Source organism: Gorilla gorilla, chromosome 1, assembly GCF_029281585.2.
Source record: "Gorilla gorilla gorilla isolate KB3781 chromosome 1, NHGRI_mGorGor1-v2.1_pri, whole genome shotgun sequence".
Taxonomy (NCBI): Eukaryota; Metazoa; Chordata; class Mammalia; order Primates; family Hominidae; genus Gorilla; species Gorilla gorilla.
This window is the reverse complement of record NC_073224.2, coordinates 180,522,843-180,550,019: the sequence shown is the minus strand read 5'-3', so window position 1 is coordinate 180,550,019 and position 27,177 is coordinate 180,522,843. Positions and strand designations below refer to the sequence as shown.

General features: G+C 40.0%; 1 protein-coding gene across 14 annotated transcripts in view; it reads left to right on the top strand.

Moving 5' to 3' along the window:
* FGGY (FGGY carbohydrate kinase domain containing) overlaps positions 1-27,177 on the top strand; it is a 460,818-nt gene that overhangs the window by 137,953 nt on the left and 295,688 nt on the right. For all 14 annotated transcript variants that reach the window (XR_008671153.2, XR_008671144.2, XR_008671185.2 and 11 more), the window contains one exon: positions 22,983-23,098. Coding sequence is in view for 5 of the 14 variants with exons in the window: in XM_055360768.2 (XP_055216743.2) it covers positions 22,983-23,098 (116 nt within the window). In the remaining 9 variants the exon portion in view is untranslated. The remainder of the gene's footprint in view (positions 1-22,982; positions 23,099-27,177) is intronic.

Here is a 27,177-nt window from a genome sequence, read left to right as displayed (position 1 = left end):
GGATTATTATTAAAACACAATAAGATAATCTGCTCAAAAGGCTTAAACTCCCTAGTATGATTTACTATCAGTATACCTTTTGCACCCAAGAAAACTCTACAGTATCATTGTTCATGGGCACCAAATTGTAAGTTCAGTTAAGGCAGACTTTGTGTCTTTTTCTGCCAGTTTCTAGGACCTAGAAGGTATTCAGTAAATATATGGTGAATGACAGTATGAAAAAAATTGGGAAGTCAGATTCTGTGGTTCATTGTACCAGTGGGGGCTGGAGGGAGGTGAGTGAATGGTTTGTGTGGCTTTGTGTCATTTGTATTTGTGACAGACATTCCAAGCAATAGCATTTTCAAGGGTTCACAAGTGAGTGCCTGCAGAGGCAGGACACACTTAACACTCTGGAAGATATGTGGCAAGACAGGGTAGGGAGGGACCCAAGGGAACAAGAGAGGGCATACCCAGCTGTCTTAGTCCTTTTGGGCTGCTATTAAAAAATGCCATAGACTGGGTGGCTTATAAACAACGGAAATTATTTCTCACTGTTCTGGAGGCTAGGAAGTCCAAGATCCAGGCCCCAATTTATTCCGTGTCTGGTGAGGGCTCACTTCCTGGTTCATAGGTAGCCATCTCCTCTGTGTCCTCAAAAGACGGGAGGAGTAAATGAGCTTTCTGGGATCCATTTTACAAGGGCCCTACTTCTTCATGACCTAATCACCTCCCAAAGGCCCCCCCACCTCCAAATACCATCACCTTGAGGATTAGGTTTCAACATAGGAATTTTGAGGGGGGATACACACATTGTCTATATTGCCAACCTAAAGACATTCACAGTTACACATTTTGAAGTCTCTGCATCAGCTAAACAAAATATGTCTTTGGGCCAATTTAAGTCTTCAGGCAAAAATTTACAACTCCTTATTGACAGAGTACCTAGTATAAATACTGGGACAGATGCGGGGCAGATAAAGATGAGGTGCTCAGGATCCAGCAGCAGTGATGGACAGGAAATTAGTGAGACAATGAGAATATCCAAGATACATGGAGAGCTTAGCCCAGCACTGTCCAATGTCCTTTACAAATGACAACTTGTATTTAATCCTCACAACAGCCCAATGTGAGTTAGTGGATATTATGTCCCCTGTTTTATAATGAGGACCCTAAGGCACAAAGAGGTTGATATTTTGCCAGAGGCTTTGAAGCCAGTATCTGGGGAATAATAAAATGCAACGTGTATGTCCAATGACAAAGGAAACACAGAAGCCCCTTCTTAGATCTCACTACTTCTACTCCTGCCGCTCCAGCCCCTCCATTTGAAGATCCCTGAGGGATCTGAAAATGCAACTTTGATCGTGGCACAGACCAGTCCTGAGGTTGGTGCAGTGACATCCCCATGCCACAGAGGCCCTGTGCCTTCTGGACGCTGCCTCTCTTGCCAGCCTTGCCCGCCCCTCATGCTCTATGCTCCACTTCACTTGCCCAGACAGACAAGCACTTTGCCCCTTTGCAGCCACTCTCCCCTTTGCCTGTGTCTCCTTGTTATGCAGGGCCTTTCTTATTCCTCAGGCCTCAGCTCAATGTCACCTCCTCAGAGTGGGCCTTTGCTGCCCACGCTGCCCAAAGATGGCCTGCTGGGTCACTTTCTTCTTTGCCACTTGCTTATTTCCTTCCTCACGTGTGTGTGTGTGTGTGTGTGTGTGTGTGTGTGTGTGTGTGTGTGTGTGTATGTGTTTTCTGATGCCTCCACTTGACTGTAAGCTCCAGGAGTGCAAAGATTTTTGTCACGTTCACTGCTGCATCCCATTGCCTCAGACAGTGGCCAGCATGAAGGAGATACACAAAAAAGCAATGTGTGTGCACTGAGTGAGCGAGCACATGGGAGGAGCTGACTTCATGGGGCAGATTCAGTCAGAGAGACTGTGGCTGGCCTGGTGTCACATTGGTGAGAAGTGGCACAGTCGGGATTTGAACTGATCATGACAGCATCTCGCTTGAATCCCATCATTGCCTCCCTACTGCGCTCAGGTTGGACTCCCTGGTGTTTACCATGGACAATGAATCTTGATGTCTGGCCCCTGTAGCACTTCTAGCCTCTTCACCCACAATTGTCTGCACATCCTCCCTTGCCCCTTTCTATCTGCACTGACTTCACCGTCCCTCAGTCACCCCACCTTCTGTCTTTCCCTGCTCTTCCTTATGTTCTCTTCCCACGGTAGGCACCCTCTGCCCTTCTGTTTCATGGGGCTGTCTCTTCATTGTCCCTGAAATTTGAACTTCAGTCCTCCTCCCCCCGCAAACTTTTTCCAAGCCCATGGACTAGACTAGAACCCCCTCAAGTGCCCCTCATTGCATTTATCATGGTTGTAACTCTATAGTTATTTTTGTAATTTATTGTCTTTTCTGGCTTTTCTGCCCATGGCCCCTACAACAGCAACATTTTCATCTCATTCTTCTTCTGTCCTGGGCTCGTTAGGTAGGAGGTGCTACATAAACGTTTGTCAAGGAAATGAATAAATGAATAAATAAATGAATAAATTGCTGGATGAATGAATGAGAGTAAGTGAATGAAGAGTTCCTGAATTTGCTTTTATGCCACCTCCCTTCTCTGGGAAATTTCACACAGGATAGGATTTCTCTGGCATAGAGCAACGCTTCTCTTTGTAGATCTCAGCCTGTGCCTGGAGACTGGGTAAAGTTGAATGACGGGGTGCAGGAAGCCTTGTGTTGTCTTGTCACAACACAGGAAGGGAAAGTACTTTGGCTTTTACTGTTATAAATAGGACTAAAATTAGCTCTTTGGGGGTGATCTTTGTTTACCACTGCCTAAGGCCACTGTCCTTGGAGAAAGGTCAGGAGGTGGGTGTTTACAAGTTCTGTCCAAACTCTCCCATGACACTATGCCACAGGCCCTCATTTCCCTGACCCATTGTTAATTAGAGCAGAGGAGGAACTTCAGATGCTGAGTTTGTCTTTGAAGAAGGATCCAGACCCTAGGATGTCACCCTGGAGACTTTGCTCTTCCTTATCCTTCATACCTGGTCCTCCACCTTCCTGACAGTTTCTCTTCTTCCTCATGGTTATTGGAAGATAGAATGGGTGGCAGATTTTTATTGTTTCCTGAGGAGCCCTGTGCTTTCATTTCCATTATGTGTGAAGATGTCTGCCATGACCACCAGATTGGGTGTTCTGCTAGATTGGTGTTCGGGAGCCAGTTGTAGACAGAGTCAACCAGAATATAAAAAGTGTGAGTGCAGAGATAAACCCACTCCTGCCCTATAACGACAGTAACAAAACTGGCCCAGTGGTAGAGCTCTCATCACAGGCCAGGCACTGCGCTAAGCACGCAGTCTGCACCCCTTTAGACTGGCCCATTCTCTGGAAAGTTTCAAACATACACAACAGCAAAGAGTATAATGAAATCCTGTGTACCCATTACGTGTAGGGGCTGAAAATGTATTTGCCTTGATCCTGCTTTCAAAGCAATGGGTCTAGTGACTACTTTGGGGGAGGAGTTAGGGAAGTGCTTAACTCATGTTAACACTGATATTATAAATTTACAGAATGCAGCTCGCTCTGGAGATTATATCTGGTTATATATGCGCACATATCAGTGATTGCTATAGTCCCCTGGTAAGGGGATATATATTTAACTTAAAATGTTCTGTTTGGAGTTTTTACATAAATGTCACTAAATACATGAATATTTCAGACCCCCTTCCCAGTCTAGAGTAGTATTGGGTTAAGGGAACTAACTGTTTTGAGGGAATCTGAGCCAATTTAGTCTGGCAGGAAAATCATGTAGTGATGTAGTGAGGCCCACATGGCCTCTGACCAGTCAGGGAGAGATACTGAAGTTTTACAAGAGACCATTTAATGAGAGATTATCCATAAAACTTGATGCACAGATTTCAGGAGAAGTCTTTTTAGTACTTATGTCTGTGTGTGTATGTGAGTGTTTAAATGTGGCAGGCTAAAGTGAAGAAATACGACTGCTACTGATAGTAGCTATTGTTTATTGAGGGCCAGTATATGGGTCAGTTGCTGTGCCAGGAGGTCCTTTGACTACAGTCTATTCCTCAACAAGGCTTTTAGTTCATTGTTATTACCACCATTGTAGATGTGAGAAAATGGAGAGTTTCAGAGAGTTGCCCAAGACTATTCACATAACAAGTGGCAGGGCTGGAATTTCAATCCAAGTTAGCCTGTTTGCAAAGCCTTTGCCCTTTCCATTAGACTACACAGCATCTTAAAATATTCTGGCTGCTTACTTGAGAGGTAAGTATCAGTTGGGAACTTACTCACTTCCTTCTTTGTTTCAATATACAACCCAGAATGCTTTACAAATTCTGCAGAATTAGCCAGTGCTCATGTTTAGGCATATCATAGATTTTTTAAAATGGCTAATGTTGCTGTTCCTCTCCTTGTGCTTTGGAAAAAATTTTCAGAGTCCGATACCTATTGTGACAACTTTTCTAAACACTCAAAGTGCCAAGTTCATCTTGTTAGCTGTTCTTCCACCAGGCAATCAAAACTCATGTTAGTTCCCTGTGGATTCATTATAGTCCCCTGGAAACCAAAAGTTTTGCCTGTGTTTGGCACATACCAGTTAATTGCCTAAATTGTAACTTCTGAGTATTAGGAATTATCTTAAAAACTAATACCAAAATTTGGTATGATGTATTTCAATTGAGGGGGAAAATATTTGGAAATGAATTTATTTTGACTCTGGGGTAATATCTTTTGCTTCACATTTAGAAATTTACATACTGGGTTACTTCCATGACCCAAAACAACTTTCAAGTTTTCTTATTTCCTCAGTACCCCTGGCTTTGTTCTGGATGAGGCCAGTCTCTGTTCCAATGCATGATTTAAATATACACGGTTCTGCATCTTTGTCTATAATGTTTATAATATTTACTATCTTATGAATTTTTTATATCTACTTCATAATCTACTCTCTCCCTCTATTTTTCCTTGCACTTGACAGCCCAGCTGGATGTTGTCTCTTAATTCTTTGTCACTTCATGGCAGTTTATAATTCTTTAATGTTACTTATTATATTTCAGCTACACTGCAGTAATGGATGGGCCCATTTTCTCTCCTCCAGCATACTGAATGGGACTGTGTCTTATCTCCGTGTGCCTGACACCTTGCATGGAATTTGCACCTCATAGCCACTCAATAGATTTTAATTAATTGAAATTTAAAAGGGAACTTGTGTGGTTTTGTTTAAACAAGACCATAAATTAGAAACAACTATTTTCATGAATTTGAAATTCCCAGAAACATTATTCTTTAATACTGTACTTTTGTCGAGACTGAAGAGTTTGGCTTTATAGTAAATGAAATGAATCACAGAGTCATTGAACCAGAGTAACAACAATACTAATAAAAACACCAGAAATCATCTGTGTAATCCATTCCTCTCTCTTAATGCCAGACAGTTCCCCAGCCACCTTAAAATGATAGAACTCTCCTTTCCTTAAAGATCCTTTTAAAGAAGACTGTCATCTTTTCCCATTCCACATCATCATGTCTTCTAGCCCTACAAGTTAGGCAGCTTCTCCTCAGATGATCGAAACCCTCCCTTACTGAAATTTATGCTTATTGCTTTCATAAAAATGAAAAGCAGCTGCTTTTAACTGAAAATAGTTCTCTTCCTAAAGATGGTTATTCCATTATTCCATATCCTTCTCTTCCCTAGGCATAATTCTTCTTTCCATCTGACATTCCTTTTTGTTCTATATTTCCAAACCATTGAATACTACTCTCTCAACTTACGGTTTTTTGCCTAAGAAAACTTGGACTGGGTGTGATTAGTAAGTGATCGTTGATTTTAGATGTACTGAGAAATATGTCTCACACCATTAAAACTAGTCGATCCAGCCAGGCTGGTGGGTAACTGGAATACTGTGACCTCAAATGATATGTGGTGGTATCTTTTAAAGCCTGCCATCAACCATTCCCATCTCAGTTTCTCCAGTTGCTTAATTTATAAGACATAATTTATTTGTTATAAACTGCTTTGCAAGGTTCAAAAAAAAAAAACGGAAATGATACACAAGAGAATTAGATTGAATTTAGGCCATTTTTTCCCCCTCATATCTGGTTTTTAAATAAGCCCTAAGAGTGCTCTCAATTAGAAAAACACATGGTAATTCTAAAGGAGATAAAAAAGGAACATGTACACTCCAAGTGCACTTTTATCTTTTCATATTTAAGAAACCCCACAAAGCTCCTTCTTGCAAATTAAAGAGGATAGCAAGCAGGCAGCTTTCTCTCCTCATTTAGTTTAGCAAGCATATTGATTTACATTTGAGTAGGGGCCTCTGATCTCTTTTGTTTGTGGGTGGCTTTGTTTGTTTTTAATATGAACTCATTTAAAAACTAAGCTTATGGACTGAGTTGCAAAGGTAGAGCTTCAGTCCAACACTCAAAGTAGTCTTCCTATGCAAAAATAAAATAGATATTTATGTATGTGGTAGTAGGTCAAAGAAGACATCAGTGATAACTATTGATTCAGTAAATATTAAACATCTACTATGTGTCCTCCTTACTAGGAAGACTAAAATGTAGAATGTACCATCCTTGCATCTAGTGTGCAGTGTAGTATGGGAGAGAGAAATAATTTAGCAGGTGATCATAATGCAATAAATGCTATGATAGGAAGCAATTAAGGCACAGTGGAGGGGCAAATAACACACCTTTGGATGAATTCCCAGAGGAATTGACACCAGAAGGTGATTAGGATTTACCAAGGTTAAGAAAGGTGAAGGTGTTTCAGGAGTGCGTTACCAAGTACAGAAGTGAATGGAAGTGTGACCCATTCAAGATACTCTTGAGTTTGTTTCAGCCAGAGAACAGGCAAACAAGGGAAAACTTAAGTACTCTATCCTGGGTTCCTCAGGATGCACACTTTAAGGACGTTTTGCGTTTTTCTCTGGTATTTGTTTATTGAAGTTCTCAGAACCTCCACAGAGCTAATTTCTGTAGCCTTTTGTGCTCCCATAAAGCTTTATATATGTACCCACATTTAAAACTTTCTTACAATACTTTTTGCATTTCCTCTATATGTCTATTTTCCCATCTACCCTCTGAGCTAATCAAGGGAGAAGACCTAGTACTCACATCTGTCTATCTGCAGTGCCATGCTGAGTGCTTGCAGAAATGTGTTTGGGAATCAGTGAATCTCTCTATGAATGGCTAGAGCATTCTAAGTGGTTTTGCTTCTAACTGTGCAGGAGGGCACAGTTTGGGCCCAATATTGGTTTGCAAATTCAAGATAAGAACCAAGAATTTGATTCTTAACTCAATTTTATGTTGACTTGAGCAGGCTGAACTGGGTTGCTTATGCCATTATTTCATTTAGTTTGGATAATGGCAATCAAATTAGCTGACAACCCATCTCAGTTCCCTGTAGTATTCTTAGCAGTGTCTTAAAGTGGGTTTTCATTTGAACATTTCTTTATTATATTTTCTTTCTCAGAAGTAGCTAAGAGATGATGATGATGTTGATGCTGAGGAAAACAATGGTAATAAGAGCAGCTGCTTTTTATTGGGTATGTGCTATGTGAATTAACCCTGCACTTAACCTTTTAATGAATTTATGAGATAATTACTACTGTTACCTTCTTAACAGATGAAGAAAATGAAGAGCAAGGAGGATATCTTACTCACTAGTGAATGATGGCTTCACCATGTCTGATCCAAACTGTACTCTGTAATGCCTTCTTCATAGCAGCACTAAAATCTAAAAGTCTGGAAGAGTCTTTAGGAGATCAGTTATTCCATTTCACATCTGGGGGCAGGATTATGCTTGAACTGAATGCCTTGGTCCACTGCCTGAAATGTATCCTCTACAACCTTTGTCCACCTGGTGAACTCCTACTCATATTTCAGGACTCACAATTCAAGCTGCTACTCCCAAGTGAAGCTTCCTTAATATTCCCAGGTAGAGTTGCCCTCTTCCTCTGTTGTTCCTCTTAAATATCTTGTATTTCACTCATGAAATTCACCAATCATGCAGAGGGTATGTTTCTAGAGGCAGTTTGTATAGTTGTTAAAGTCATGGACTCTGCAGCTAATTGTTTGGGTTCCAACTCTAGCTCTACCTGTATTAGCTAAATAATATGGTGCTCTCTTCCCCTGACAAACTGTTAATCCCTTGAGGCCAGATAATATTTACAAGAATTTCTTAAATGGCTAAGTCACAAAATTGTCATGTTTTTTACCTTAATAGCAAGTCTGAATGTATCCTCCTTCTGAAGAGCTGATGTATTGTTTCTGCTGGTTTCTGCATCTTGATCCCTGAAAGATATTGAAAACCTAATTTTAAGGCCATTTTCCTGTTTGTTTGTTTTCGTTTTTGTTTTTGTTTTCCATTTCTGTTTCCTTTCCCTCTTTTCCTGTCCTTCCTTAGAGACAGGACATCTTGAAAGCTACGAAATCTTCAGGTCTATACTTCTACTTCACCAACTTCCTTTTAATGTTTTTACCTCTTTGTCTTGTATGGAAAATCTTAATCTGACTCTTTCTGCTTTGTGTCAAAGGGATACTGTTCATGTTAAAATTCTCAGCTCTGAGAGGTATGTGAGTAGGCCGTTCCTTGGGTGATGGGACAGTTGACATCATATCTGAGAAGAGCATCACCATGGTGCCCTTTACTTATGGCCGTTGTCATGATGACAATCATAGCCACCTGGAGCACAGTGGCCTGACAAAGACAGGAATAGGAAGAGGGAAATAATTCGTCCAACACTTTTGTATTTTGCACAATGGGAAAAGAGTGGCATCATTTCTAGACCCTAAACCAAAATTGATAGAAAAAGAAGACTAGAATCATAAGATCTGCTAAATATTCTCAGAGGGTTGAAGTATCAAATATCTGCAGATGGTATCACTGAGCAAAATCAAGGAGAGCAGTTTAGGATTTTTAGTATGAGGGAAATGATAATGCTTTTCAGTACTTCTTAGAGTTGTCAGTGTCTCATAAAAGATAAAGAATATTTGTTGAGTGACCACAACTTGCTGGGTACTGTGCTACACTACAGTATAGTATAGTTATTACTGAGAATTTGTAGAGATAATCCTAGCTTATCAAGGAAATATTTGTTTTATAATTTGTTCATGTGCTTATTTATATTGAAGAATATTCTCAAGTTAAGATGATTTTTTTAGATACTCCAGAGGCCAGAATTAATCATAAAGGGCTCTAATAGCCAAAAAGAATTGAAATGCACTAGGCCAATTGGCAGACACTATTTCAGTCTGCTCTCTTTCATCCTTTGCCAGGAATCGTACATTATCTCTTTAAGGCAGAGCAGCCTTGGATGACCATATATTAATATGATAACTTGCTTTTCCTTGCTCCCCACCCCCCAACTAGTGGCTTTAGAATAGCTTTGCTATTTTTCACTTATTTCTTGCCAGTAGCACTAGATCCCAGGCTTACCGATTATGCACACTTTAGATAACTTTGGGTCAGCTCAGTACTGAACAAATGGCAAGTCAGGAATGCCATTAAGACTGAAGAATGTTGGAAGATAAGGATTATATAGACACCACTGTCCTTATACACACTGTGTTGTCCTGTAATTGGATAGGCCAAAATTAGTTGACACTGGAAGAGGTATTTTAATATTGGAGCTTATAAAATGTTTAGAAATGTTTTCCTATCTGAGTCAGACTGAGATAGGTATGTATGTTTTCTGTCTCTTCTGAGTGACACTGGGAAATAGTTATGATTGGGAATAGGTCTTGGTACCAATAACCTCATATATACACTAGGGTAGACCTTGCAGAGGAAGCTGGCACCAGGGCATGGGACCGTGAAGCAAAGGGGTTCAGAAGAACTAGAGAGTGGTCCAATAATGAGTTTTCAGATGGCCAGAGGCAAAGGCTGAGATCAAGCCTCAGGTCCAAGAAGCCAGAATAATAAGCCTGAAATAATTGAGTGAGAAACCCAACATTACTAGAATGGAGAAGAGGCTAGGGGAAAGGCAGGAGCAAACCCAAGGGCTGGGGGTCTGAAGATGTTACCATCACAAGGCAGCCCCATTTTAATGGCCTCTAGCCACAGGGTTTGCCATTAAAAACTGTAGGAGTAGACAGATGCTTGATGGAAACCCTTGACCCTGGGTCTTTGCTCCCTTAATGAAGGAATCTAAGGCAAAGTAGAGATTCTTTTTTTAACATTTAAACTTTATTTTTAATTGACAGATAATAATTGTACATATTCATGGGGTACATAGCGAAGTTTCCGTACATATAATGCATAGTGATCAGATTAATTAGCATATCCATCTCAAGCCTTTTTCATTTCTTTGTGTTGGGAATGTTTAATATCCTCTTTTTAGTGATTAGAAACTGTATAATACATTATTGTTAACTGTAGTCATCTTACAGTGGTATAGAACAGGGCTCCCCAACCCCGTGGGGTTCTATACCACTGTAGGATGACTAGGGTTAACAATAATGTATTATACGGGTACTGGTCTGTAGCCTGTTAGGAATCTGGCTGCACAGCAGGAGGTGGGTGGTGGGCTAGTGAGCATTACCACCTGAGCATCACCTCCTGTCAGATCAGCAGTGGCATTAGCTCCTCAAAGGAACAGGAACCCTATTGTGAACTGCGCACGCAAGGGATCTAAGTTGCACGCTCCTTATGAGAATCTAATGCCTGATGATCTGAGGTGGCACAGTTTCATCCTGGAACCTTCCTTCTCGCAACCCCCCACCCATGGAAAAATTGTCATCCACAAAACTGGGTCCTGGTGCCCAAAAGGCTGGGGACCGCTGGTATAGAACAGAGTTTATTTCTCCTTATCTAGTTGTAATTGTGTATCCTTTAACAGATCTCTCCCTATCTTTTTACATGTCCTTTGATACCATAAGCTCTATGGACCCTATAATATTTCTTCATTATACTTACCCTTTATAGTAATTACTAGAGTGAGCTCTTCATGGATTTTTATCTTTTACTAGACTCTAAGCTCCACGAAGGAAGAGATAATATCTGTGCCTGGTACATAGTAAGAGCCTAATAAATATTTTTGGAAGGAGGGAGAGAAAGAGGCAGGAGGGAAATAAATGGCTCTTGTGCTCCTTTTCTTCATGCCAGGGCAACACTCAGCTTCTGAGGTATGCACAGCAAGGATCTTGCTGAGATGGGTGTGGCCACTTGCTGCCTCACTTCCAGCCCTGGGCACATGCAGTTCTTTCCACCTGGTGCAGTCCTCTTCCTCCCTGCTCTGGCACTTGCCTCTCCTTCCAGTTCTGCTGCTTCTTCTTTTTCTAGTCTCCTGCAGCCTAATCATCCTCTTGACACATTCTTTCTTTAACCATCTGAATGCCTTCAGTATGGTTCCTGTGAGCTCTGAATGTTCTGGAAGCCATTGTTTTGTTTTGATAATTTTGAATATTTTACTCTTGCTCATTATGGATTAACTTTACAGCTGAACTCTCAAAACCAGACTTCATTTTCCCAACTTGAGAGAACATCTCATTGTTGTCCGTGTGTCCTTGCCTATGGCACACATCTCCCGAACACCCTTTTTTACCAGAACATCCTCACAGCAAACCTAAGGCAGCTAACTCTTTGCTTTCTACAGCTCTGTGTTTCTTGACCTCTTCCATCTGTTTTATTTTCATATTTTTCCTTTGTTAAAAAAAGGAGACAACAGACAAGAAAAACACGAGAAATTAAATACCTCAAAATTACCGTACATTTTCACTTGGAGTAACCAGTCTTTGTAATGTTTTGTAAATATCTTTCCCTGAGTGGGCCTGAATAAGCATGTAGTTAACAAGCATGGACTTTTAATTGATCAGGGCAGGTTTTGAACTTCTGTCCTGCTCTTTCCTAATGATACAACCTCCAATGACTTAACTTCTGAGCCTCAGTATTCTCTTCTGTGAAATGGAAATACTAATAATAGTATCCTCACAAGTTTGTTGTGATATTCAGTAACCCACATAAAATTTCTATGCATAATGCCTGGCGTATAATAGGCACTAAATAAGCTGTCACTTGTTTTCTTTACTTTCCTGCTTTCTCTCATATTGCCTCTAATTAGCACCATCCTTATTTTTTAGGGGACAGATCCAAATCCGTGAATCCAGGGGCTTCATCACGATCTTGGAATATTTTGGTGGCAACTTTAAGATCTTTTGTTTTCTGACTCTTAGATCTCTTTCTTTTGGTGGCATGGGAAAATTCCCTCAACTCGATTATTTATTCAGTTCTTTCATGCTCCCCATATTGTCATGGCCACGTTTGAATCATGTTATCGGCAAGTCTGACCGAAAAAGCAATTTAATATTGCCCTGTGTTGCATCATTGCATATATTATTTCAGCCTGTCATGGGCCTGTCAGCAAGTCTTGATGAAGTACAGAGCCAATAGTAACAGGCCTGAAATCTGACAGCTCTTTAACAGAAGCTGCTCCGATTGGTGCAGTGGTATTTCTTCAGAAATTAAGGCCTTCTTGGTCTCTTTGTTGATACAATTAGCAATCCAATCTGAGTCATTTTATCTCCCAACGAGCTGTATCTTCAGGGCTGGTAATTCAGTCTGTTGCATGGCTTGGAAAAACAGAGCCATCAGAGGCCTGTGATGTACCAAAGGCTGCAGCCAGGAATATCTTGGTAATTTATCCCCACTCTCAGCTCTAATTATTCTGTTCTTCACTAGCTGGTTCGATTGAGACTCTCCAGGTTCAGCCTTCCCTAAGCAGAGAACAAAAGGTTTCCCTTGAAAGTTGGGGCCTGGCAATGTCAGTACAGTGAGCTGCGTATAAATAATGCAGCAGTGCCGGCTTCATTTTTATAAAATCTTGGTGGAGAAATGCATGAGAATGATCAGGCCCCTGGAACTCAGCAGGCATGTGCTTTTGATGTGCGCCTTGCTCTGAGTAAAAGCAGGAGAATAAAAAGTTCTTGTTTGTGCTGAGGCTACTTCATGGTCTCTGGCTCGGATTTTGGTGACCCTTTCGCTTTGTTTCTGATACAGTCTGGAGGCTCCTACCTAACTAGGAAAACTCTGATATATATATAGAGGGAAATACCTTCAGTAACTATTTTCTGATTGAAACTAAAGATGATGAAAATAAAGATGGTGATTATAGTAGCTTTACTTATATTAGCTTTACTTACATTCCCTCATTTTAATCTTCCTAAGGTTAGAGTTATCTGGCTAGGCTATTTTCTCTATACCCTCTGCTCTCCCAATTAGCCTTATATCTTTTCTTTTTTCTGGTCAGATTCCCCAAAAATAAATATTCAGGGTGTGAACCTAGCAGCCAAAGCTCTGGGAGCTGAGTCGGGGAAAGGAGCTTGAGGGCTGGCCTGCAAAAAAGCAGATACTGAATCAGTCTCTTTTTGTCAAGATACTCTACCCTTACCTGGACCTTTTACCGCACCCTATCTAAGGGTGGATGCTATGGTTTGGCTGTGTCCCCACCCAAGTCTCACCTTGAATTGTAGCTCCGGTAATTCCCATGTGTTATGGGAGGGATCCAGTAGGAGATAATTGAATCATGGGGCTGTTTCTCCTCCTGCTGTTCTTATGGTAGTGAATAAGTCTCACAAGATCAGATGGTTTTATAAGGGGGAAACCCCTTTCACTTGGTTCTCCTTCTCTCTTGTCTGCTGCCATATAAGACGTGCCTTTTACCTTCCACCATGATGGTGTGGCCTCCCCAGCCACGTGGAACCATGAGTTTATTAAACCTCTTTTTCTTTATAAATTACCCACTCTCAGGTATGTCTTTATCAGCAGTGTGAAAATGGACTAATACATTGGACCTTAGTACTTTTCTTCCGTAGTGTGGGAGAAGTAGTACCCTGGTTGCTAATAGTGAGGCCACATGGGATCTAATTACTTCCTAAACATACTTTTTGTACCATCTGCTGTTTTTAGCCTCACTTTTATCCTCACTTTCAGGGGTGGTGAGCACCACCACCTCCTGAACTTTTTGGGTCTCTGTAGGGTAATCATTTTGCTTCTGGGTTTTTCCTGCTGCTATTTAGGTTTACCTTTCTCAAGTCTACCAAGAGAGTTACTACTACCATGGTTTTTGGCTTTTAGATTTTCGATGCTGTCATCTTCTATCCTGTTCTCATTGTGGGTTTTTGCCTCTTTGAAACATTCTTGTACAACCATTTTGTTGGAATTTTTAAAGGGCGCAGAGGTCAACACGTGTAGTCAATCTGGCATCTTTAATCAGAAGCCTCTTTTTGTTTTTGTACTTTTTGAAATAGGAAAGAAGGTCTGCTAGAGATCTGGCATGCATTTGTGTCTTGGGCAGTAGGTGGTGGGAGGAATGTGAGGTAGGCAAAACCAGGAGAGCATTGTTGGAAGGCTCTCCTGGTTCCATTGAGGTTAATGGTCTATGCAAGGAACCCAGTGTTCTGCTTCATGCACTCCAGGAGTCTAACTTTTGTCTCTTCTCCAGCTTGCATACAGAGCAGTATCTAAAGATCTAGGCTTTATAATAGAAGCAATTAAAAAATGATTAGGAACCTGAAAGCTTCCTTCTGTAACTGAGATCTGAAGGTTTTTATTCATTCACTTAATTAACATGCACTGTGCTCTCAAAATTTGCCAGAGTAGCATTGTGCTTATTCATCCATATAACTGGATGAAAAAGGCAGATATGGACCCTGCTGTGGGAGGTTGTGGCCTGACCTTATATACTGAAATTTCCAGAAGGCCAGATAGAGCATCAAGAAATAAAATAATAACATTCTTTTATGATAATGAGATAGATCCTTCAGTGCCTCCTGGTCTTCCCCACTCATACACACTCATGCCTAAAATAGTTCACGGTTCTGGACTCCTTTAGTGGGCCAGATCCTTTCATCACCATGGGCTGCTGAGACCACCGGAATTTCAGGCAAACCTATAAAACAGGGGCAGCTTTAGGTGACCACTTTCTGTCATGAATGCTTGATTTCATATACAGTTTTTGCATTACATGTTTGCTAGTCCTAGGCCAAAACAAAAGGAGAAAAGATCTAATTTTAGCTGAGTTCGAGTTGCCTTTCTAAAAATTATGATTTCTTCTTTATGAGTCTTTTTGGTGAATTGACCCTTTTCTCAATATGTAATGTACCTGTTTATTCCTGGTAACATTTCTTGTTCTGAAGTCTACTTTGATATTAATATAGCCACCTCAGCTTATTATTTGTATCTGCATGCCTTATCTATTTATTTATTTTTTGAGACTGAGTCTTGCTCTGTCCCCCAGGCTGGAGTGCAATGGCACAATCTCGGCTCACTGCAACCTCCACCTTCCAGGTTCAAGGAATTCTCCTGCCTCAGCCTCCTGAGTAGCTGATTACAGGCGCACACCACCATGCCCAACTAATTTTTTTTGTATTTTTGGTAGAGATGGGGTTTCACCATGTTGGTCAGGCTGGTCTCGAACTCCTGACCTTGTGATCCACCTACCTCAGCCTCCCAAGATGCTGGGATTATAGGCATAAGCCACCACACCCAGCCTGCATGCCATATTTTTGCATCTTTTTACTCTTTAATTTATCTTGCATTTTTATATTGAAAATAAGTATTTTTTGTTTGTTTTGTTTTGTTTTGTTTTTATCCAGGCACTGCGACTCACCTCACACCTGTAATCCCAGCTACTCACAAAACTAAGGCAGGATGATTGCTTGAGGCCAGCAGATGGAGACCAGCCTCAGCAACATAGCGAGACCCCCATCTCTAAAAAATAAAAAAAGAAGAAGTAATCTGGGCATGGTGGTGTGTGCTTATAGTCTCAGCTACTTAGGAGGCTCAGGTGGCAGGATTCCTTAAGCTCAGGAGTTAAAGGCTGCAGTCAGTCCTCATCATGCCACTGCACTCCAGCCTGTGTAACAGAGTGAGCTCTTCTCTAAAAAGTAGAATAAGTTTCTTTTAAACTCCATATAGTTGGGTTTTATTTTTATTCAGCTTTATTATCTCTGCCTTCGCACTGGAGATTTTAGGTCATTTACATTTATTGGTTGGGTTTTAATCTATTTTCTTTTTCTGTCTTCCGTATATTCTATATAATTATTCCCTTTTCCTGTCTTCTCCAGATTACTTAAATATTTGTTAGTATTCCATTTTATCTCTAAAAAGTTTTACCTCTTGCCAGTTTCTAATATGCATCTTTCACTTATCACAGTTGACCTTAAAATAATTTTGATGCCTCATTATATATAATACACTTTCATATCTTCCTGTGATTTGTGCTATTATTCTCTTTTTTTTTTTTTTTTTTTGAGACGGAGTCTGGCTCTGTCGCCCAGGCTGGAGTGCAGTGGCGCAATCTCAGCTCATGTGCTATTATTCTCATATGATTTGTTCATGCATTGGATTGTATAAAGATTTAAATTCAATTTTTTTAAAGAAATTTAAGAAGGGAAAATTTATGTCTCTTGTATTTACTCACATATTTAGCAGTTCTGATACTCTTCATTCCTTTGTGTGGGTTCACATTTCCATTTGGTATCTTTAACCCATGTAGTTTCTGCATGAATTATAAAGTATTGTCCTTCTCCCTCCTCCTATATGAGTATACAGAACTGAGTTTGTTGATTGTATTAACACCCTTTACTTCCCCAGTAGTAATAATAATAGCTATTATTACTCTTATAGTTTACATGTCTCTTCACATTCTGAAAGTACAATCACATCTTTAAATAGAATTGTCTTTTTTCAAGTGCTTTTTAAATTTTAGAAGCTCTTGTTTCATATATTTCATACTACATTGTTTGGTTCATAAAATATTATGAATGGTAGTTTTCTTGGATTGAGCATTTTGTCATTATGAAATATTCTTCTTTTTCTTGTTTAATATTTTTGATCTTGATTCTACTTTGATACTTATATTGTCATTTAAAAATTTTTTTGTTTGTTGTAGAACATTTTTGAAAGAAAACTGAATCACATTTTAAAAAATCCGAATTATAAACAAGGTATAGCTTAATTTTAACCACAGTATGATTAATCTTATCTTTTAACTGGTTGTGGAATTCAGCCCATTCACATTTGATGAAATACTGAGATAATTGACCTTATTTGTTCCATCTTATTTTGTTTTCTATTTATATTACATCACTCCCCATTCCCTTTCCTTTTTGTTTTGTGTGGTTTATTGGTTTCACTGGCTTGTTAATTTTTTCTTTATTCCCTTTTATTCCTTGTTACTTTGAGAGTTCTACTAAGTTTTTTGTTTCTACTAGTGGTTACATTCTCATTCCTTATAACCAACAATAAACTTATGTTCTGCCTAAACATGTATATGTATTTCAAGGAACGTTTTCTGTGTACCCCTTCTCTAGACTCTTACTTAATATTTGCTTACTTAATGTTTGTTTTCAGTTCCAGACTGTTACTAAGTTTTTTTTGTTGTTGTTTGTTTTTTTTTTGGTAGAATAGCAAGCCTATTGTATTTTAAGAAAACTCAATATTACAGATTCCTGCTTACATTATTATTATCCACTTAGATTTAAATACGTATATGCATATATTTTTATGCATATATGTATATGTTTAAGCATATTATGCACATACATGCATATATATACATACATGCATGAAAGAGACACACACAGAGAGTGAGAGAGGATCTCAGTGTCTACTGGTTCCTCTAGTCTTTGATTTCCACCATATTGAGAAAGCTGCTCTGAATCAATTGTTATTTGGTTATACTCTTTCTCAAGTATTGTCCTCAGACAGTGCTTATGAGAAGTTTACTTTTTGAATCCTTGTGTGTTGAAAATGTTTTTTTTGCCCCTTACAGCTAAATAATATTTTGTCTGGGTATAGGATTCTTTAATCAGTTTCTCCTAATAGTTTGTACGTTATTCTAGTGTCTTCTACATTCCAGAGTTGTAGATGAGAATTCCCTTAGCTAGTATTAATCCTTTGTAAGTAACCTATTCTTTCTGTCTGGAAGCTTGTATAATTTTCTGTTTACTCTTGAAATTCAAGTGTTTCCTGGATTTACTTCCTGGACTTAATGAGACTTTTAATCTGTGGGCTTAAATCTTACTTCAGTTCAGTATAATAAAATACCTAGCCCTGTATTCATTTAATTATAGTATCTCCCTCATTTGTTCTTTTCTTTTTTTTTTTTTATTCCTTTTCTCTCTCCTAAAAAACACAAAATCTGTTCTGGAATTTCTGTTATTCTCATGTTAGGCTTCTGGAATCTGTCCTCCAAGCCTCTTATCTCTTCCATCATTATGTCAATCTCTTTGTATCTTTGCTACTTGTAGTAGCAAAGTGGGAGAGATGGTGAAATGAATGAGCAAAGACAGTTACTATGGTAAATTAAGATAAAGATAAAGATAAAATTCAGATGTCATATGCCATATTTCATTTACTTGGTCTTCCAGAGCATTAATTTGATTTTCATTAGTGTCAGTGATTTTTTAGTTCTTCTATGGAAATTTTAAACTTAAAATCAGTGTTTATACTTCCAGAAAGAATTTTTTGCATTCTTCTGATTTCTCATTGTTTTCATCATTAAAAGATTCTACCATATTTTTCATCATTTCTACTTCTGTAGGACTTGCCTCTTGTAGATGTTCTATGTGGTCTCTCAGGTGAACTACTCCCATTAAGTTAGTTAATGTTTTTGTTTTGCCTACTCATTGATAAATGCTATTTTGACTTTCATATAGGTTTTTAGTATCTATTCTGCATTAACAAGTCTGAAAGCAGTGAAAGGTACATCAGTTCCTGTCCTGGCACTTGGGCTGGCAGTCACCCAACCGGCCAACAGCAAGTGGCCCCTTCTTTCTTCTTAGAGCACCCTTGGTGGAAGCAGCACTCCTCTCTAGCTGCCAATCTTAGAAGCAACTCGGACTGCCAGTGTAGCCCTGACTCTGTAGGGCCCCTATCTCTAATTCTAATTTTACAAACCTTTGGGTGGGGGTGACTAGTAGGTACAGCTTGCCTAAAGGTGAATAGTTATCCAAAGAGGGCCAGTTGCTAAAACACTTCAGGAAATGTCAAAACTGGTCTTAATAGAAGACTCAGGGAGGGGTAAGCCCTTTGTTCTGCTGCTAGTACCTTGCCTTTACCCACTAATAATATGAACAAAGTCCTATGTTTTCTTTCTCTCCTGGAGAGTTTTGGAGTACCTATGGCTTCAGTTGTACTCACTAAACTTTACCAGTTCTGCTGCTTAATAGCACGTCCATATTACCCATCAGTTTGATTTAAAGAAACTCAATGAATTGGACCCTAATATTGTTTGAATAATCCCATTGAAGGAGGGAGTTGCCAGAGGCATCTGTAGCCATAAAACTTCTGTAGTCATCTTCACTCCAGGCATACTCTCTTATTTTAACTTCTTGTAAAGACCAAGACATCCCTAACTTTCCCTTTATTGGGGAAAAAATCTGCTTGGAAAAACTTAGTTATGCTGTGAAGTGTTGAGTTTTTAAACTATTGCTGTATTATGAACCACAACCAATGCTTGTTAGTTTAATACAGTAGTCATTTATTTGACTCATGGACAGCTCATTTAGGCTGTGCTGTGCTAGGTGATCCTTCTGGTCTCAGTTGGACTCACTCGCTGGAGTCTTGACTGACTGATCCACGTTGATCCAAGACAACCTGGGGGTATCTGATCCAGATTGAGCTCAGCTGGCTATTGCCCTGCTCCATGTTTCTCTTATCCTCCTCATGGGACCAGTGGACTAGCCTAGAATGATCTCATAGCAGTGCCAGAGGTGCAAGAGAACAAGCAGAAACACATAGAATCGCTTGAGGCTTAGACTCGGAACTGGCATGCAGTTACTTCTGCTTCATTATTTTGGCTAAATTCAGTCATGTGACAGAATCAGAAGTCAGAGGTAAGGAATCAGAATCAGAGGTAGGAAAGGAAGCCCTGCCTACAATGTGGGGGACAGGAGGAGGAGGGTGCAGTACTACAAAGTTACATGGCAAAGAGTGTGGGTATGTGGAGAGATGAAGACTTAGGGCCATGAACTCAACCTTTATCAGCTGTTGAGAAATACAATGCAATATTTTAAACTTACAATGGTACCTCAAGAGAGAGAGCCACGAGTTTAGCTTGGAGGTAGTAGAGAAACTTTCACAGAGGAGCTGATGTTGGAACTGGAACATAAGGACAACTTGGAGTTTACCAAGCAGACAAAGATAGGTGAAAGGAGTAATAATCCATTAAGATGGAAGGAAAAGTCAAAGTAGAGGCCCAGCACTCTACAGACAAGAATGGGGACATCTGGGGGTTTAGGAGTTACCCTGTGTGATTGGATCATTGGAAACAATCCTTCTATACTACCTTTTGCTCCCTAATGTTACTCTTGCCAGGGAGCTATTGTACCTCCCCAAAAGTTGGAATTTCAGATGTCATATGCCAGGAGGAGTTAGTGTATTGTATACTCTTCAGAACATGTTACATAGGTGGGCTGCCTTCTCCACTTATTAAAGATGTATGTTGCTTAAAAAAAAGTGAATAATTTAGCATGTTTCTAGAAGTGCTCGCATTCCTTCAGTATATTTATGCCACTTAGCATAGCTCAATGTGTTCTGCGATCTGTGCCACATGTAAAAAAATCATTAATGATAAGGGACATTTGTTGGCTTTCAAAAGACATTTAAGCCTCACTCAGTGCTACCTCCTCTATGAACCCCTCCTTGATATTTCCTCCTCGTCTCCCACCAGATTATGTCAGGTTCTTCCGTTAAAGGCTTTCATTTCTCCCTCTACTTCCTTCAGAGTATTTATGGCTATTTGTTAGTATATGATTTTAGTTGTGATTATTTGATCAATTTCTGTCTCCCCAATTAAACTTTCAGCTTCTGTGACTGCAAAAGACTAGATATTTTGCATACCACTGGTTTCCTGGATCCTAGTATAGTGCCAGGATCATAGTAACTGAATATTAAACATTTATTAAGTGAGTAAGTGAATGCATGAATCTATGTGAATGACTGAATGAGATACATCTAGACTATTGTCCTTGTGAGATAGGTTTTGGGTTATCTTTAAAATTGCATGAGCTCCCAGGTTTACCATTTACCTACCATGTAATGGACAAACAATTCATTCTTTAATGTTTCCATTCAGTCAGTGTTCATTGTGGCTTGTCATAATCCTGAATGTGAATGAGGTATTTGTGATACAGAGAAGAGTAAGGCTGATTCTGTGCTGACGGAGTTGCTGGTTTAGTGGGAGAGATGGTGAAATGAATGGGCAAAGACAGTTACTATGGTAAATTAAGATAAAGGTATGTCCAGATTGGAACTTGGAGAAGAAGCTTTTCACTCAGTCTGCCCTTCATTGGGGCTTCCTGAAAAAGGACAATCTGAGCTGAGTCATGAAGGCTAACTAAGAGTTAGATGCATAATGGGGGTGACTGTTCCAGGAAGAATGAAGCAAAAGGGTTCAGTACACTGGGAAATGGGAAATCAAGGCTCACTATAGCAAACTCCAAATAATTCAGTATTGCAGAATGAGAAGGCAAGGGTGGGGATGGCCAGAACGGAGTGACTGTGGAGATGGACACAGTCATATCACAAAGGGTTCTTTAAGCCCTGCTGTGCATTGGAATTTGTCCTGAAGTTAGAGCGTAGCAATTGAAGGATCTTAATCAGAGATTGACATAAAATATTTTATTTTATAAAGTTTGCCCTGGGCACAATATGGAGAACAGATTATAAGGCAATAAGACTGTAGGGGAGCAATATGAAGAAGCAGTTACTTACCCAGCATGATAAGGGCTATGGTAGAAGACATACTCCATGCTCTGGGAAATCAGAAGAGGAGTGCCTAACCCAGAACTGGAATCTCAGCCTAGGCAAAAGTAAGAGTTTGAATTATCATGGTGAAGAAGCTGGGATGAGTTTTCCCAACAGATGGGGGTAGGGCAAAGGCACTGAAGTACGTCAGAACATGACTTTCTTCAGAGAACTGCAAGTAACTTTTTATTGTTAGACTACAGAATATTAAGGGTAAATTGATGAGAAATGTAGCTGGAAAGCATCTAGCGTTCAAGTCTTCCTCCTATTAAATATTGCCTTAGACTGGGATGACCATACTATTTATTATCTCCACCAGACACTTTAAAAACTTTTTTTTATCATAGAAACTTTTGAACATGTAGCGAGAGTAGTATAATTAACACCCATGAACCCATCACTCTGTCCCAACAACCACCCATGACCAATCTTGCCCTTAGCCACATGCCATTTACTTCTCCTTCTCATGTTACTTAAAGCGCATTCCAGATACCATGTATCTTATACAAACATTTTCAGTATGTATCTCTAAATGATAAGGAGCCTTTTGTTAACATAACCACAACTACCAATATCATATCTAAAATTTCATAATAATTTTTTTATCAAATAGCAAGGTTATAATTTCTAATTATCTCACAAATGTCATATAAACATAGATGTAAATACAAATATTCATATACAGATTGTTTAATCAGGATCCAAATAAAGGACTGAAACTTTTTCTTTTTTTTGAGACAGAGTCTCACCCTGTTGCCCAGGCTGGAGTGCAGTGGCACGATCTTGGCTCACTGCAACCTCTGCCTCCTGGGTTCAAGCAATTCTCCTGCCTCAGCCTCCCGAGTAGCTGGGACTAGAGGCATCCACCACCACACCTGGCTAATTTTGTAGTTTTAGTAGAGATGGGGTTTGACCATGTTGGCCAGGCTGGTCTCCAACTCCTGACCTTAAGTGATCTGCCTGCCTCGGCCTCCCAAAGTGCTGGGATTACAGGTGTGTGCCACTGTGCCCAGCCAGGGCTGAGACTTTTGAAAGCGAAGGAAGGTACTATCCATAATTAACAGGTATCCATGGAGACTTTTTACCTAAGCAGGGATGTGTCATTATCTACACTGGCTTATTCCACTTCTTTAATACCTCTGCAGATACCTAGACGGGTATTTTGCAAAATATAAAGGAAGCCTCACTCATATGATCAGTTCTATCTATATCTCTTCTATTTTCTTAGGTCTCTCTGCTCCCTGGTGTGTAAGTGGACATATTCAGCAGAGAAAGGCTGGGACGACAGTTTCTGGAAAATGATTGGTTTGGAAGACTTTGTTGCAGATACTTACAGCAAAATAGGTAAAAGAATAAAACACCTGTAGAGTGATTATGTGCATTGGAGGATCTTGATGGGTTTGTTGTTATTGTGGTTTGTATGTTTCTTGTTTTTGTATGCATGAAAATACAGGAATGAAGTTCACTTTTTCCAAGACAAATGAGTTAATTATGATGGGTAGGCCATGACTAGTAGGCTCTTGCCTTAAGATTTATATGAACTGAGTGGAGATACATGCTATGAAAATCTGCGTTGAAATATAGAATCAGAAATTGCGCTGGGCGTGGTGGCTCACACCTGTAATCCCAGCACTTTGGGAGCTGAGGCAGGCAGATTGCTTGAGCCCAGGAGTTCAGGACCAGTCTGGGCAACATGGCAAAACCCCATTTCTACAAGAAAAATACAAATGTTAGCCTGGCCTGGTGCATATGTCTGCAGTGTCAGCTACTCCGGAGGCTGAGGTTGGGGGATTGCTTGAGCCTGGGAGGCAGAGGAGGTTGCAGTGAGCTGAGATCGTGCCACTGCATGCAGCTTGGGCAACAGACAGAGCAGAACTCTGTTTTAAGGGGAGTGGGGTGGGGGGAGGTGAAGGGCTAGACTGAGGAAGATATTTGCAAGGAGCAGCTTGGGAATAGCATACTCAAGGGGCTGTGTATGGACTGCTTCCGGTCAGTACTACGAAAATAATTTTACAAATTAGGTTCACAGGGAAAGGCAAGGCTGTGAACAGGTAAAAAAATAAAGCTGAAAGATCAATATTAGAAAATCTAGAAAAAAACAGAAACCTAGAACGAGTCAGTGGCTCCTAACTAAGGCCTTAGGGTCTCAGACAAGGCCTTTTATGTGGGTGGTAAAGTACATCTTCTATGTCCCAAGCACATTTCTCTGTGCTTGTATGTACCTTGTTTTATATATTTCTCACAACTACTGACAAAAGCACTGTTGCATGTTTACAGATGAGAATCAGAGAGATTAGTAACCTTGCCTAACCTGGCATGGAATCAATAAATGGTAAGTCAGGATCGAAATTCTCCCAATGGGAGGACCTAGAAAGAACTAATATTTTACTGGAACACAAATTTCAGCTTCAGTTACCTAATGGTTTAAGTGATTTGTAAAATGTATATGCCCTCCAAAAAATTAGTTGTTTTTTGCTGAATATTCCCATGGTATGTTGTTAAACATAGCTTTATTAGTGTATATATTGATTACCTGTATATGTGTCTTGATTCCTCACTAGACTGTGAGCTGTTTGACATAAGGATTTTCACTTATTTACCTTTGTATTTCCTGTCCTAGCACAAGACATGGCATATTTTCATATCTCAGTGACTTTTTGATTAAAATATTGAGATGCTTGGTACTAGGAGGTTGGCACTCTTTCCTTTAAAAATCTGTAATGATATTTACTGATTTTAACATTATCTTTGGCAATTGGGTATAACTTGAACTCTGATTTTCTGATTATTTTTATGTTTTTCTGCTCCTCTTTCCTGCCTCACACATGACACATGTTTAATTAGTATATTAGCTCTGCTAACGTAGCAGTATCTACAAGAAATATTCATTAGAAGTCCATAATATTAATCTAGCAGAAAATTTCCAGAGTAACTTTATTAGATTTTTTCCCTGTTAAGTTAATGGATTTTTAATGGATTTCCTAAGGAGACATATCATTAAGCAGAATATTACTGTATGTGAATTAGAACTTACCCATTTATCAAAATTAATTGTGTAATGTTTCCTTTGATTTTCACTTCTGGACACTTGAGCTTGTAGTTTCAGTCTGAGCCCAAAGTAGAAGATATTTAAGATGCTGTTTATTCTCAGTTGTGACTTTCAGAAACTCCTCTGGAAGCTACCTCTAGACATTCTTTAGCAACTCTTGGAACTATGAAAGCTGAATCTCAGAAGCCTCCCTATGAAGTGTTAAACATTTCCAGTGGCCTCATTGCCAGTCAAGATGTGGGCAATATAGTGTGAAACCTTTTAGCAGATTTGAGCATTGAGCGTCCTGGATTTGAGCATTAATACAATTACCATAATTTGCTCCATGTGGAGCTTTTAGCCAAGCCTTTACCAGGCTTCCTGGGCCCATGCAGTAAATAAATGCTTTCCCTGAAAACTGAACACCTCAGCAACTGATGGTCTTATGGAGGAATATTTTTAAAATGAATTATTTATGAAGTGTAAGTTAAGGATCAAATGCAATATTTATATGGTGCATTTCAAGGACAGGAGAAAAAATTTACAGGGTTTTAAGTAATAACATGCAAGTTTCTAAAGCTAAAATGTTACTACCTAATGCCTTCTTTCAAGGAGGTATTTGGATGGCTTGGTTTGGGAACATTACACAAAGTAAGGAAAAATAGTTTTGCGCATCAAAAGAATATAGTAGAAATTTCTTTACAATTGAATAGAAATTTCTTTACAGTTGAAACTGTACAAGTTGACTTAATGTTCAGAATTGATGGAGAAAAACGAAACAGATTTTGGGTAGGAGATTATATAGCCCTACTGACAAAATGATCTGTGTTCAATGAAATGATCCAACAAACTGATCTGTGTCAATAAATTTTGACCTTTAGTTCCACATGAATAATTCCCCAGTTACCTATCTAATCCTAAACATCTATCAAAAGCAAACAGGAAGGAAGAGATCAGCAGGGAGAAAGGACCTTAGGAAGATAAGCAACATCCCACCTGTTCTAATTGATTATCCAGGTGCCATTTCAGCATGCCGCGGTTGCCTTTTTAATTCCTGGGAAAATATCTTTGTTCTACTATTGGGGTAGCCCACTTTATGAAAAGTCGTGTGTGCAACGTGGCTGAATTATAGAGTGATTATCTGCATTACTAACAGGGTTTGTCATATAAAGGGATTCAGTGTATTAGCTTATAGATCATTCCTTTATTTGGGACCAGGGAAGCCAGGCAAAGAAAAATGTAAATTCCAAGTCCAGGAAGTTAGTAAGTGTTAAGTGAGAGGCAGAAATGAAGATAAAGGGCAGGAGACAGTTTCTTGAGAGGAGGGAGGCTGCTTTTTAAATGGGTTTCCTCGACCCGGGAAGCACAAAGGGTGGGGGAGATTTCCCTTTCCTAGACAAGGGAAGCCATGACAGACTGTATCTGGAAAATCGGGACACTGTCACCCAAATACTGGGCTTTTCCAACAGTCTTAGCAAACGGCACACCAGGAGATTATATCCTGCGCCTGGCTCGGCAGGTCCCATGCCCACGGAGCCTTGCTCTCACTGCTAGCGCAGCAGTCCGAGATCGAACTGCAAGGCGGCAGTGAGGCCAGGGGAGAGGCTTCCACCATTGCTGAGGCTTGAGTAGGTAAACAGAGCAGCTCGGAAGCTCGAACTGGGTGCAGCCCACCACAGCTCATCTAGGCCTGCCTGCCTCTGTAGACCCCACCACCGGGGGCATGGTGTAGCTGAACAAAAGGCAGCAGAAACCTCTGCAGTCTTAAACGTTCCTGTCTGACAGCTCTGAAGAGAGCAGTGGTTCTCCCAGCACAGTGTTTGAGCTCTGAGAACTGGACAGACTGCCTCCTCAAGTGGGTCCCTGACCCCCGTGTAGCCTAAATAGGAGACACCTCCCAGTAGGGGCCGACTGACATCTCATACAGCTGGGTGCCCCTCTGGGATGAAGCTTCCAGAGGAAGGATCAGGCAGCAATATTTGCTGTTCTGCAGTATTTGTTGTTCTGCAGCCTCCACTGGTAATACCCAGGCAAGCAGTGTCTGGAGTGGACCTCCAGCAAATTCCACTTTATGAAAATTCCTGCAGCTGAGGAACCTGGCTGTTAGAAGGAACTCTAACAAACAGAAAGGAATAGCATCAACATCAACAAAAAGGACATCCACTCCAAAACCATCATCAAAGACCAAAGGTAGATAAAACTATAAAGATGGAGAGAAACCAGAGCAGAAAAGCTGAAAATTCTAAAAACCAGAGCGCCTCTTCTCCTCCAAAGGATCACAATTCCCTGCCAGCTACGGAACAAAGCTGGACGGAGAATGACTTTGACGAGTTGACAGAAGTAGGCTTCAGAAGGTGGGTAATAACAAACTTCTCCGAGCTAAAGGAGGATATTC